The sequence below is a fragment of the Diplotaxodon limnothrissa genome, linkage group LG10 (genome assembly GCF_057381915.1).
Source record: "Diplotaxodon limnothrissa isolate DT_005_m linkage group LG10, D_limnothrissa_male_GT1.1, whole genome shotgun sequence".
NCBI classification, from domain to species: domain Eukaryota; kingdom Metazoa; phylum Chordata; class Actinopteri; order Cichliformes; family Cichlidae; genus Diplotaxodon; species Diplotaxodon limnothrissa.
The window spans coordinates 3,902,664-3,918,068 of NC_140605.1; the positions used below are offsets into that span (position 1 = coordinate 3,902,664).

General features: G+C 39.6%; 1 protein-coding gene across 1 annotated transcript; it reads left to right on the top strand.

The window, feature by feature from the left end:
• The first annotated feature begins 4,193 nt into the window (after nucleotides 1–4,193).
• On the top strand, nucleotides 4,194–15,371 carry micu2 (mitochondrial calcium uptake 2). The gene is made up of 12 exons (XM_085363324.1): nucleotides 4,194–4,441; nucleotides 4,823–4,952; nucleotides 5,530–5,561; nucleotides 5,640–5,715; nucleotides 6,531–6,578; nucleotides 6,713–6,795; nucleotides 7,566–7,619; nucleotides 8,084–8,181; nucleotides 11,983–12,154; nucleotides 12,239–12,347; nucleotides 12,438–12,595; nucleotides 14,109–15,371. Exons 1-12 carry the CDS (start codon nucleotides 4,244–4,246, stop codon nucleotides 14,208–14,210), a joined length of 1,260 nt encoding a protein of 419 aa, XP_085219450.1. The 5' UTR covers nucleotides 4,194–4,243; the 3' UTR covers nucleotides 14,211–15,371.
• The last annotated feature ends 34 nt before the right edge of the window (nucleotides 15,372–15,405 follow it).

The window sequence follows — 15,405 nt, forward strand, 5'->3', positions numbered from 1 at the left end:
TGTAACTGTGACAGACTAATCTCTCAGCCTCTCCCCCTTCACCCAGGAAATACATCAGTGCTTGCGGTGGGCCACCTGCTGGTAGATAGGAGGCCGGCCGGGTGGACAAACAGGCAGACAGACTCCAACAAATGGTCCCAAGAATTAGTCACTGTCACTTCCTATTGTTGATCGTTTAATCTCTCGGATTCACAGCATCTTTGTTTATGTATCTTTGACTGATAATGTAATGCTCTGTCTATCTAGACAAACCTGAGAAGTGGCGAATGAAATGTTTCTCAATAGTAAAAAAAGAAAAATGTTTTTGAAGCAATATACTTTTTTATGTTTCCTCTTTGTCGGTGAGAGAAATGGGGGAAAGGAAATAAGAAGTAATGTAGAAGCAGCTGTAAATTCTCTCATTTTTTTGTCACCTCCACGTAAGCTTACTCCAGGCAGTTGTGCACCTTAAACACTTGACACATCTGTATACTAATCATAGTGACATTTAATCCCGACACATGGCTAGCTTTGACTCATCTTAATATAACGGAATGCTTGTGTTACCAACTGACTTCACTGGTGTCATTTCCACAGTTCTTTTCTTTTCACTTCTTCTGATTCTCATTATGATTTATCCGTAACGATCCGTGTCCAGAGAAGAGCATCCCTTCAAATTCTGATCCATCACCCCAAGGCATGTTCAAAGTGGCAACGCTCAAAGTAACACTAAGCCTGAGACGATCCCTTTGTGTACATGACAAAAAATCAGAACATTGCATGAAATAGTCTTAGTGCACCTGTTAAACTTGCCTTTATTTCTGTGTTCTTGGCATAAATCAGGCAGCACTGAAATTGCAATAATCTAATGTGAGCGGGTGGGTGGGTTGTATTTGCTGTCATAGACGACTTCTCAAAATCCCGAGGGTTGTTTGAAAAAGCAGAGTTGTGTTCTCTCTGCAGTAAGCATGAGAGGAAGAAGCCAAATGGCCCTGCTGCTGTTTGTACTGTATCACTGCTATTTCTTTTCCACAGAATGTACTGATTTCAGGTACCCCCCTCCCCATAATGTCAAAACCTGAGCAGGTGTGTGAGAGACGAGACCTCTCTGTGCCCTTTGTCCTTCGTTTGACCTTCAAAGCAATTGGAATCTATTTGTCAAAGACGAGTTACATGTAAGTCATGAAGTGTATAGACCTATCTTTGTATGTATACCAATAAAACCTGTGCTCTAATAAAACCATACTCTGAATCGGTAAAAATTAAAACATTTGTATTAATCCACAAATAAAATCAGTCATCACTCATATATTAATGTTTATTACATTTAAATACAAATTATGCAAATTAGGAGTCACTATTAATTATCACAGTGTATATACAAGTACACCAGTATCTAGATGTATTAAATACGTTGTACTGGGGAAGAGCAGCAGGTGTACTGTAGGTATGCTTGTTGTATTTTTATATGCATATATTTATTATATCAGACTGAAGAGTTGCCCCATGTAATATTAGCTGATTGAGTAGCCAGTGTTACTGTGGGAGGTGTGCTCAGTTTATGGATTACACACACAACAGGATCAACTAGCCTGGGCAGTTCACTACCTGCTGCTCAGGGAATAAAAGTATTTTGTCATCACAGTGATTATTTTGTTTTATAAAATAGTGCTCGTTTGTCGTATATGTGAGTTATTTTTCCACACATAGGTCCAAATAGTCTTTACAGTGCTTATTTTGGAGCTAATGAGAAACTGCGAATCTCCTGAAATTTGTGCTGTGAGAATGACTCGCAACACAAAGTTTTTCCATACTGTCGAATTGCACTTCTTCAGTTGTGTAAAATGACTTCTTAACAGTCTTCCTTTCTGAAAACACCAAAAGTCCACTTTCACATTACAAGATTGCGAACAGAGAAGTTTTGCTACAATGTGAATGTTCTTTTGTTTTTTATTTGTCACACACTGTTTGCTTTTACATAAGTGCCATGTCATGAAATCTGCTGGAACAGCGGGAAACAGTTGGTCCTTTAATCATGAATAATGTTTTGTTTGACCTGACACTCGTCTGCCGTTGCAATACATATTCTCAGTCATCTAATTAGATGCTTTGGTATTTTCATGTGGCTGTGATTGTTCTGATTCGTGGCAGATACTTAGCCTGCCTTACCATGTGCATTTGAAATGTTTGCTTCCCATTACTTTTATGAAACACATAGGGGGAGGGGGGTGGGGGGGTATTTTCCACTATGTTACAGCAGTCAACGAACTAAATAGGCAGCATAAACGTGACTGAAGAGAAAAAAAATGTGCAAAAATCTGTTTCCTTCATTGATTGATGGTCTTACATGTGTGTATGTCTTTGTTACCTTACATTAAAACTTGCTGCTATGACATTAAATAAACCTCCAAACTTGCTGATGCAAAACTTGACGTGGAATTGATGTGGACACACGCATACCTGCACACACCCACTGACACCACACACTGATTTCAACTACAAGATAAACGAGTGGTTTATTACCGTCTTTCTTCTCAGAGTTGAGCTGAAAAGCCAGAGCATTATCGTCACAAGGTAGCAGCAGCAGTAACAACTTCATATTCTCCATGCTGAAGCCTTCTAAGGTTGTGTAACAAATGTGGTGGTTGTAATTTGCATATAACAGTAACATACAATAAAGTATTTATGGATTATGTAAACATGGCCGAAACCTTCATTAAACATAGGGTTAGTCTTTGAGTGTACTGCGCTCCTCATGGGAATGAGCTGCAGGAGCCTTCATACTGACACTTTGCTGCAAGAAGGAATCGTTGCTGAAGGGCTCCAGACTGTATCCATACTGAGAAGTCATCCAAATGCTTTACATCTCCTTCTGTACACACAGTAACCAGAGTACCAACAACAACAAAAGATGTATACTGTATTCTTGGCTTTTTCTTAGAGCAACCAACTAAAGTTCTCCTATCCAAGCAGCATACGGTGCATCAAAAAAATTGGACAGATGTGAATAATTAATGTGAGTAAAAATAAAGGTTTGTGCAATTTTTTGGGGCACTCAAGTGCAGCCCTGTGCACGGTGAGAAAGAGCAGCAGTGATGCAGGATCTGTTCTAAAGACATCCATGCACACAGTGCGGCACAAAATCTGCACAATTCGATGTATATTTGAAGAATGTAAAGCTACATCTGCCAGTATGTATCTGTGAAAATATGAAATGTGGTTTTGTCTCATAAAATCTGTTCATCCCTTCATTTTGCTATTGTCTTTTTTCCCCCTCTGTAGGTGTGAACACATTTTTTATAGATCTTCACGGCGCATTAATATGTTCCCGATAATCTTTTCTGGAATTCTGACACAGATTTGATGATTGCTTTCAAAAATAAATCCTGGACCTCTTCTTGTTCTAAGATACTTGATACATATTGACTCTGTTTGATAAATTGCACTAAAACAATGCATCTTTTCTCTTATATATTATTACAATGCAATTGTATTTTAAACCAAAACAAGACTACAGTAACGATTCAGCAGACACTGTTTCAGGTAGTCTAGTTTCACCAGAGAACATGCCCTCTGTGACATTATAGTCTAGGAATGAGGAGTGGTTAAATTAAATGGATCTTGACCTTTGCTCCACTCCTTCCTCTTCGGTCTGTACCTGGGTGATATACAGCCTGTGACAGGCAGCCTTCAGGCCTTGGAATCTCTCTCTCTACACATATATATATATATATATATATATATATATATATATATATATATATATATATATATATATATATATATATATATATATATATATATATATCTGATGTACCAGCAGGGCTTTGGCCAATCATGGGCCAGTATAGAGTTTATATAATCTGAATGTTGGACCTGAGGCCCCAAAAACTGAGACATGTTATATGTTTGATTATTTTTTGTTTACTTTTGAAATAAAAATGCATATTCGGTTATTTTAAAAACTCAATAAAGGCTATTTCGAGATTTTTAAGCTTGTTTATCTGACTTTTTAAAATAATATTAGGCATAAGCTACTTTTTCTATGTGTTGCCACAGCTCTGTAAACAATCCAGATGAAGTGTCTTTTACAATTATATATAATATTTTCTCAAAAGTGTTCTTCTAAAAAGGTGAACTCTACAATCCGGCGCTGACGGCTTCACGTCATCTAGTCCTTACCTATCACGGCTGGAGAGGGGGCGTGGCCTCGCTTTGCTAAGACGAACGCAGTTTAGCCAGCTAGCGAGTTAGCTTCCTGGAAATGGCCAGCTGGGGGAAAGTTACCGCTCTCCTGAGGGGTGTCTTGAGGAGCCCTCGATCTCTGAAAACCTTCGCACAGTACCGTACTGTCGGTCGCGGCATTGTGGCCTCTGTAATTGGCACCGGGGTTGTCTGTTATTACCGGTATCATGTAAACAACAGGACTCTGCCCTTCGCCGTTTATGCTAAGGAAGAAAAAGTAAGTAGACACTTCAGAAAGTTTCTGTCGTCAAAATTCACCGCAAACGAACAGTACCGCTCATATACCTGTCTGTGTTCCTTTAAAGTACGATGTTTCGTAATTACAAGTACAAGCGACACAATAATGTTAGTTGGATATCTACAAAAAGACCGTCCAAATTCATAGTGTCAATTAGTGCCCCCTAGCGGTGCTCACTGAAACTGTTTGTACTTATACACAGTGAATCTGTTCGTCTGACTTATTAGATATAATTTAATAAAATTAATTTTTAACTAACCACTCATTTGTCCATTTAATCATTAAACATATAAAGGGAGGTGCTGTCGAACATGTGTTCTGTAGCTTACATTGGTGTTTGTGCTCCTTGTGCTGTTGCAGGAAGATGCAGCTCCCCAGATGTCTGCAAGGAAAATCCGCTTCATCCAGTTTGCCTCAGTCGTCCATGAAGAGGAGCCCTACATGACCCCCAGAGACTTCCTATTCTCTGTGATGCTGGAGAAAGTTGATCGTAAGCAGCTCATACAGCGTACAACATGTTAAACAGCTCAAAGCCTTCCATAATCTACATCCCTGTTCTTTCTTAACTAAATATATATAGGATGTAATTTGCCAGGTCAAATGGTAGATTTAACTTTGCTAAATACTTTTTCATCCCCACTATGTGTCATGTATGTCAAAGAACAGTGCCCTTATTTTGTGAATCTTTCTAATGCGAATATAGTGAAACTTAAACTGCTCATGTTTACTGTGTTTAACTAATAAAAAAAATGCTGTGTGTGTGGGGATGGGTGAGTGTGGCCTATGGTGTACAGTGCTTTCATGTGTCAGTAAGACTGGACTAGACCATCTGTATGTATCCAAACCCAGACAGACCTCCCAAACATTTCAGATCAGTGGCCGTGCAGCAGTACGAGAAGACTGAGTGCAGTTCTGACTGGGAAGAGGAACCTCCATGTTCCCACAAAGCAAAACAGAGTAGTTTGTTGTGTGCATGGAACAACTTCACGTGCGCGGCTTGCCTCGTGCCTGTTATTGAATAATTTTGTGCTGTTCTGTTATCAACACATCTTCTCTGGTTTTTGCAGGAAAGCTGCAAAAGAAAATTTTAACCAAACAGGTACATTAACTTCCTAGCAGTGTGTAACCTGCACATGCAGACTTTTCTTTAGGCTAATGGTTCGTTTTATCCCGGCAGGATGTGAACGGTATGCTGGTGGCTGCCTCTAAAGCTCGTGCTGGTAATGATCTCTTCAGAAACTTGGGAGACAAAGGTAAGTTCTCAAAGGGGACTGCAATGCCATACCTTTTAATTGTCAGGTGGATCATCTGTTTAAATCCTCCCCCCAATTTCTCTATTCACTATAACACCAGAATGATCACCAGCTCCTTTTATCATTTTTTAAAGGTGTTGTTGAGCAGTAGTTCTCCAGGTTTTTCAGAAGTCTTTCAAAAGGTTTTCTTTGGACATTGGCTGCTTTTGTCAGTCATTTTCAGTCCAGGGCTCGTAGCTGATAATTTTTAGAGAAACGTTTTTACCCTCAGCTGTAAAAGAGTGATGGGGCATTGTCATGAGTGTGTGAATGCAATAACTCAAGAACAAGGCGTAGGATTTCAAAATTGATGCATCTATTAAAAACCTCAGGCGTTTTGGAGGATTTGTCACGTTTTGGGGCTGCATGTCAGCCGTGGTGTTCATTTCACTGACTGTTTTTCCTGATGACAACAGGACGATAACTAGATAAAAATGAATGCACAGTGATAAAATGTGTTGTCTATGATTAAAAACGAGATGTAAATGTTCTGGAGAGACGAGATCCAATCAGAAGTAATCCCGGGCATTAAGGTTACAATGTCTACAAACTCTGGTTTCATCTTATGTTCTGCATTTGCTTGCATGTTTGCACGTTTCAGTAAATGGCCTATTTCCCATTTTCCTTGCAAAATATAAAGAAAATGAGAGGTCCGCTTTAACCTGTCAGCAGACCATCAACAATCCACCTTTTCATGTTTAATGATAATCCTCTTTGTCAGTGTGTCCCCCTGTTTGTTCTCTGAAATGCAGCACAGTGTATTTTATCTCTCACAGGTTTGATATCCTACACAGAGTATCTGTTCCTGCTGTCCATCCTGACCAGTAAGTCTCTCCAATAGTCCAAGCTCCTGCAGGAGATATTGTGCTGACTGGTTCACTCCATTCTGGACTGTTTATTTCTGATACTCTTTGTCTACATGACATAACTACATAACTGCCCTACATTGTTATTGCAGAGCCGCGCACTGGATTTGATATAGCCTTCAAAATGCTCGACATTGATGGCAACGAGCATGTGGACAAAAAGGAGTTTTTGAAAGTAAGAGCTGTGATGTGTTAGGATGTGTTGACAATAAAAGCAGAAGTAGATTATAACAGATCATAATGAAGCAGTAAATTCATGGGCGGACTTATTATACAGGAATATTTGTTCTAAATATCTGTGTGCACTTAATTTCAAACTGTCGCCACTTTTAACGCTTCCTCATGTGCTACAACTCCTGCAGTTGTAAGTATGAACCAAGGCACCACGTGAAGGTGAGGGAGAGCTGTAGCTGCTCGAGTCTTGTATTTTATCTGTCGCTGCTTGAGTTTAGTGGATTTATTTAAAGTCATCTGACTTTTTTTTTTTTTTTCTTTGACTTTTCAACCAGACAGAGAAGATTTGTGTAGCGCTCAGGCTTAGAACGATGGGCTTTTGTTTTAGACTGCATGTTGGCACGTCCTTCACCTTGTTATAGTTTCATGTTATGACTTGGTGAACAAGCCAAAGGCATTTAGTGAAAAGTAGAAGTGCATGGATTCTCATCTGCTCTGGTTTCTATCATGTGATTACATGAAAGCCACATCTCTAACTTGATAAGTGAACTGTACCACAGCTTTATATTTGTTTGGACTTGTCTTGTGACTGTTGTAAAGAGAAACCCCTTTTCAAACATGCTGTTTTTTATTTGTTTGTTTTTTGTATTGTCTGTTTGATAATGTAGGATGTTGCTCACACTTGGACAGCCAAACATTTTCAGTACAACTAGTTATTTTGATTAACTGGTTAACTTAAATTTAATTTATTTCTTCTTTTTGTTGCTGAAGCTCAAGAAAATCATGGGAAAAACTAAACTGCGAGCCCCGATAGATACTACAGAGGTGAGTGTTCATTGGTTGATGGGCTAGTTGAAAACATACAGGCTGATAACACTGGCCGAGGACCAGAAAGAATAATCTGTTTTCAAAAGTTTGCAGAAAATTTTAAAATACATGGTTGATTTTACACTTTTACATGCAAAACTTATAATTTTCACAAGTGCTCAATGTGTTTCCCTCTGGATGCACGGCATATGTCCATTCAATATTCAAACACGTCAAATGTGTACAGCTATGTGATACTCACAAATCCTGTCTTTCCAACAGTATGTGCTTCCATTCTCACCAAAACACTATGAAATCAGATGACTCTTCTTGACACACTTTGTATATTACTCTAGTTCTACCTCAAACATTAGCATGTTTTGTTTTGGGGGTTTTCATCAGTATTATGGTGTCATTTCTGCCACTTCACTTTGAATGTTAACACACATGATGTTGTTGAACACTGTCTGCATGTTACCCAGAAAACCACAGAAGAAGGAGAAGGTGTGAACACAACACTACAGGCCTACTTCTTTGGAAGGAAAGGGGACAACAAGTTGCAGTATAAGGACTTCTGCCGGTAGGGATACCCCCTAATAATCACAGTCATGTACTACAGAGCACATGACATTTTCTTTTTCATAAGTAGCAGCTCTGTATACAAATTTTACAATGTAACATTTCTGTCTTTTTGAAATCTCAGACATTGTCAATATTTGAATCTCACCTGTAAGGGATGTAGACGCTCCCTAAATCCTTTGCATGTAGAAATACTGTTTGAACATGTCGTTAGGCAAAGGCAAGGAAAAGAACAGTAAAGCTCATATTAGGCTTGAACTGCTTTCTTAAAAAAAAAGGAGAGAGAAAGAAACTTAAGTTCTCCACGTGTTTCAGGAGCACACATTCTTTCTGCCCAATTTAACTCATCCAGCCAAAGGAGTGTTGAGCTCATACCATAGCGAGATAGTCGTCATCTTTCCATCTATTCGCAGTTCATAAGAATTTTTGCTTCTCCGATAGCTTTTGATCAGATTTTAGTGACACGTGCTAACAGTGATTACCTCATGGGTCTTCATTCAAACTGGGGTCAAGATCATATTTGTCATTTTCATAGTACAACTCTAATGCATACTACATAATGCTCGGGTCTTATTTTCTACAGTTGACAGGCTAACAAACCCTCCTGTGTCAGTGGCAGCTGAACTTCATTCGACCATGGCCTGCAATGACTTTGCCAAATTCTTCACTGAAAAAATCCAAAAAATTAGACAAGCAATTGGTACATCAACAGCAGATCCAGGATATGTACTGTGTCCACCAAAAAACTGTTTAAACACCATGAAACAGTTTCAACCTATTAACAGCAAAGACCTGGAGGACATCTTAGGTCAACTGAACTCCTCCTCCTGCTGTTTAGATGTCCTGCCAACAAGTTTTTTCAAAAAGGTCTCAAAGACTTTAGAGTCAGACCTGTTACAGATCGTCAACTTTTCTTTATTATCAGGTGTGTTTCCAGAATCACTAAAAACTGCTGTAATCAAACCTATACTGAAAAAGGACAATCTTGACAAGACACAAATGAACAACTACAGGCCGATCTCAAATCTCCCGTTTTTAAGTAAGATCATTGAAAAAGCAGTTTCTCAACAGCTCAGTTACTTCTTAAAACAGAATAATTGCTACGATGCCTTCCAGTCAGGTTTTAGACAGAACCACAGCACTGAAACCGCTCTGACCAAAGTGTTTAATGACATATGTCTGAACACAGACAGTGGAAAAATGTCAGTCCTAGTTTTACTGGATCTCAGTGCAGCATTTGATACAGTTGACCACAACATATTACTCAAACGACTGGAGAACTGGGCAGGTCTTTCAGGAACTGTACTAAACTGGTTCAAAACATACGTAGAAAACAGGAAATACTTTGTATCAATAGGTAACTTCACATCTGAGCAGACAAGTATCACATGTGGAGTTCCCCAAGGTTCCATCTTGGGACCCCTTCTGTTTAACATCTACATGCTCCCACTGGCACAGATTATAAACAACAACAAAATAAACTATCACAGCTATGCAGATGACACACAAATATATATCACAATGTCACCAGGAGACCGAGGCCCTGTACAGGCTCTTGGTAAATGCATTGAGGAAATCAATGACTGGTTGTGCCACAATTTTCTCCAGCTAAACAAAAACAAAACTGAGGTAATAGTCTTTGGCGCCAAAGAAAAACGATTACAGGTCACCAGAGAACTTCAATCTATACATCTAAAAACCACAAACCAGGCGAGAAATGTGGGTGTAGTGATGGATGCAGACCTAAACTTAGAAAAACACATTAAGACAATAACAAAGTCAGCTTACTATCACCTCAAGAATATATCAAGGATAAAAGATCTGATGTCTCAACAGGACCTGGAAAAACTAGTCCATGCATTCATCTTTAGTAGGCTTGATTACTGTAACAGCATCTTTACAGGTCTACCTAAAAAATCAGTCAGACAACTACAGCTCATTCAGAACTCTGCTGCTCGAGTCCTCACTAAGTCCAAAAAAGTGGACCACATCAGTCCAGCTCTGAGGTCCTTACACTGGCTGCCTGTCCGTCAGAGGATAGACTTTAAAGTTCTGATGCTGGCCTATAAAGCTCTGAATGGTTTAGGACCAAAATACATCAATGACCTCCTGACCCAGTATGAACCATCCAGATCCCTCAGGTCATCTGGATCCGGTCTTTTATCAGTTCCCAGAGTCAGAACCAGACACGGAGAAGCTGCATTCAGCTTTTATGCTCCTTATATCTGGAACAAACTCCCAGAAAGCCTCAGATCAGCTGAAACACTCAGTTTATTTAAATCCAGGTTGAAGACTCACCTGTTCTCAGCTGCATTTGAATAAAGCACCAAATCCACACTTTAAGCTTAAATTTCAAAACTTACATTTAACTACTGATTTTATCTACTGTTCTGATTTTATCTGTTTTGATTTTATATACTGTTGTTTGTTTGTTTGTTTGTTTGTTTGTTTGTTAATTAGTTAGTTAGTTTATTTGCTTGTTTTATTCAATTTTAAATCATGCTTTTTATTTGTTCTTGTTTCTAATGTCTCTGTAAAGCACTTTGAATCACCTTGTTGTTGAATTGTGCTATACAAATAAACTTGCCTTGCCTTGCCTTACTTAAACTGACCAAATTCTAACTTCTGAACAATATTCAATGGTTAACAGAAGATTCCTTATCCAGCTACCCATCTTCTTCCACTTATTAAGATTCTTCATGGTGATAAATCTTATGTGTTAACCTCCTAGGACCTGGTGTCCACATATGTGGACATCACATTTTGAGTTGTCTAAACCAGCGGTCCCCAACCTTTTTTGCACCACAAACCGGTTTAATGTCAGACAATATTTTCACGGACCGGCCTTTAAGGTGTCACGGATAAATACAACAAAATAAAATAATATGACTGAGACAAAAACAGTGGTATTTTGTAAATATAATAATAAACGTGAATTCACTGTGTAATTGTGTAACTTCATGAGCAGCGTCCTCCTGAAATGTGCCAATAACATCGAGAGTAACATCCTCATCTCTGCCCCTTAATGCTCTCTGGTCGCTATGGTGACGCGTAAATATTTCTTTCAAAATAAGACACACAGCTCCAACACGGGAAAAGACCCAGGGAAACAGAGTTAACGATAAAAAACACTGAAAACCATAAATTTCACGCCCGAGCCTCAAGTCTCACAGCCCGGTACCAAGTCTGTCTGGACCTTTCTGGCATGTTGTCATGTTACTTCTGACTAACTCAGATACTTTTATATGGTTGTGAAATACAGCCAACCAAATGACCAAAAGAATCTATACTTCACACATTACAATCACCTGTGAATTTTGATTAATTATGAGCCAGATGTGCTACTAAGCCACTGATGTTCTGATATAAATCTGTGTATTTTGTGGGGTTTTCCCTGTTGACCTTTTCAGTTTCTCTTTACTTGACCGGTCCACTGTGACTCCACTGTAGTCTGTGCTTTGAGTGGTCCATAACTAGAAAGGTGCTGTGACAGGCCAGCCAATCCCTAATGGAATAAGGATGTAGCAATTATGATTACCTAACTTTATGTAGCTGTACTTGAGGCTGAGGATACCAGAAGACCTCACTGTGCTGAATTTGTCTTTACTTTATCACTCCACTGTTACTTTTTGTGGAATTTCACCTTTTTATATAGTTGTTTTCTTTTTCTTTTCTTTTTTCCTTTCATTTGAATATAAAAATGTTGGACTTCACTGTGTGGTCTTCACCTGTGTCGCTGGCAAACCTCAGCAGGAGAACACTGGTGGGTCAGCCTTCTTTGTAATTAGTCTTTGTTGTTCAGGTTCATGGAGGACCTACAGGCTGAAGTCCAGGAGATGGAGTTTCTGCAGTTTTCCAAAGGTATGGACACCATGCGGAGGGAAGACTTTGCAGAATGGCTGCTACACTACACCAACGAAGAAGACAATGAAGTCTACTGGGAAAACATGAGGAAGAAGATACCTGCGGGTCAGGTACAAGCACGCTTCCTCCACTCGGTGCCGTCAGAATAGGATTTGTTGTGGCCTGAAAGTCAGCTGTCATGTTTTCTTTTGTAGAGTATCGCATTCGATGAGTTCAAAGCCTTCTGCCTGTTCACCAACAACCTGGAAGATTTTGCCTTCTCAATGAAAATGGTCACAGAAGCCAACCGTCCTGTGGGCATGGGTACGGTTTCTCTGTCGGTTAGATCAGTCTGTAGTTTTCTTCCAATCTTCCAGACATAGATTTTTTTTTTTTTTTTTCTTCTCCCTACAGCCCAGTTCAAGCGAGCTGTGACGATTGCCACAGGCCACGAACTCTCCGAGAACGTGCTGGACACAGTGTTTAAGCTTTTCGACGTAGATGGAGACAACTGCCTGAGCCACAAGGAGTTCATTGGTGTGATGAATGACCGAGTACTGCGGGGTCTAAAGGTACTCTCCCCATCTTCTTAGACTGTTTTGTGTCCATAAAACACTGACTTTTCTACTTTGTCACCATGTTTAAGTGAAGTGAATGCCTCTCTCACCTCCATGTGTTAAATATAAAACTGTAAAAGCCTGATGTGTGGGTACAGATATAAGACACTTATCAAAGATCGTCAGTGCTCCTCTAACTGTAGTGTAGATCACACTGAAGTACACAAACACTAAGGCACATTGTTAACTCATGTCATCCATGTGCAACATTGTCTATCACTAAGAACTACTTACTTACACAAGTTTATTTAAAAAGGGCACATGAACATATTAGACTGGACTGTTAGCTTTTGGTTGCCAAGGTCCATCCATCTCAGGGTCTGTTCCAGTTGTTCATTTTGTTTAAGGAGTGAAGTGACGCTGACGTATCTGTGCAGCCATAAGAAGAAGTGTTTGAATTCTCTGAATACTAACCAAGGCGCTTCAGTGCTTACTTGCCGTCCCAGAATTTATAGCGACAAATCATCCGACCATTCCTGGAAACGATCAACTAAAACAATAGTGGCATACATCTGCAAATGTTCATTAGAAGCATAACCTGCTAAAATGTTTTGAATTTTCAGCAGCAGTCTGTTAACTCCACTGTCGAACTCTGAACGTCGCGCTGCTGTAAGAAAATCTGATTCTCGTCCAGTTGCTGCCTCGCATGAAAAACGTAGATTTACAAGCTTTCTGAATCCAGATGATGAGCTATGTTACTGATCTAATTCCGTTCAGGCTTCTGTAAAATTCAGTTAGTAAGCTTCATTTTCTATTGCTGTTTTAAGGATCATCATTAATCATTTTTTTTACTTTTATTGAGCCGGCCATAAATCTACTGAATAAAGCATCGTGTGAAATGGTGCTTAAGTCGATTAACTGCAGGATCTGCTTTCAAAATATTCTGGCTTCACTGTTGTACAGACAGCCGAGGAGACGGTGGAGCATTCCAGCTCTTCTGGCCAGCCTAGGTCAACTTTTATTTTTAGCAGACATGAGTGTGTCTCATTTAACTAAGAGTTGTATTTATTTTCCTTACATAAACTGATTCTTATTGCACTCTATACAACATGTCACATTTACACAAGCACTGTCTTCTATGCTTTTAAGTGCTTACTAACTATCATTCACACACCGATGGATGCCCAAGGATATTCGGCACACAGACTGGGGGAGCCAGGGATCGAACCTCCAACCTCCCGATCAGTAGAGGACCTGCTCTATCTCCTGAGCTACATCCACCCCTTAATTAGCTAACCAAAGCGAGTTAAAGTAGTGGGCACACTGCTCAACATGTCATATATTTACATCCTAATTGGTGTCCCTGGGATTACATGTACTGTAGAAACAACTGCCATCATTTGACTTTAATCATGGCAAAAATACAAATTGTTTATTAGCAATAGATATTTTACATATCACTCCTAGGCTGCATGCTAATGCTCGTCTCCCAGAACCGTTGGTGTGATGCACAGTGTCTTGCCCTCAGGTGCAGCCTCAAAATGGCATCTCTGGCTACTGGAAGTGTGTGAAGCGGGAGACCCTGAAGGCAGCCCAGGAGGCCCTGGTAGACGGCGGGTGTCCCATCTGAAGCACTGATATGCACCGTGATCATGCTCACCACTTCTGTCTTTTCTTCAGTTGTATGAATGAAATGAATAACTGCATGTAAATGAATATAGGTTTATACCACTGTCTTTGTAAAAGTATGTTTACAGCTAAACACATTTTGGTTTGATATTAGTTAAAGCTCTTTGGGTTTGCTTGTGGTGTTTACAATATTACATATAATTGTTTGGTCAAGCATTTTATCCTGTATGGCTGATCACTATTAAACATTCACATGCACTTAAGGAGCAGGACTGCAGTCAACATTTCCTGTAAAAGTGACTTATTCATGAAAGTGAGAATCCTGGTTGCACTGAACAGTGTAACAGATTAGAGGATCCTGCCATGAATACACACATTTCTCATTTTCTGTGCACACTAGTCAGAGTGATTTATTCTCATGGACACAAATGCAAATTTTTACCAGTGCCAAGAAGCTGGCTTGGTTTTTACATGTACTTCTTTTTTTACTCCTGAGCATTAATGTGGTTACCAGAGATCAGTCATGTGAGTCAATAGTGGGTAAACAGCAGTCTGGCATAAATCACTTCCAAGATGACAGACATGTGTAATCTGTCTAATGTCACATTCTCAACATGCTAAATAGCAGCAACTATTTGTTGTGACTGCTCATGCTGTTGTTTACCGGTGACTCACCAAAGCATTTTACAGCTGAGTGCGCACATCTCGAAATGAATGTCGGGCCTCCCACTTTCAACAGTAACAGAGCAGCTGCTATTTACTTAAATTCTGGAGTAACCAGCGGGGTGTACTGTGAAGTTAATGGTTTAGCTATGTTGAAACTCCGTTTTGTGTCACATAAATGGCTTTTTTACCTGGCTAAATCAGCAAGGTGTTATGTTTGGAGTTTCCATATGAAATGGGTTGGAAGCCAATATTACAGTATGTATTATTAAGCACAATATAGAACGTCTGCTGGAAAATGTTTTATATACGCAAATTGTATTTTGCTCGTTTGTGTTGTTGTGTTTGCACATCTCTGTTGCTTGTGGGGCTCGCACACAAGAATTTCACTCGCATGTGCTGTGCCAGTGTGCCTGCACATGTGATGTGACAATAAAAGACATCTACAGGAAGCGGTGTCTGAAAAGGGCTGGGAAAATCATCAAAGACCCCAGTCACCCATCACATGGACTCTTCACCCTCCTGCCCTCTGG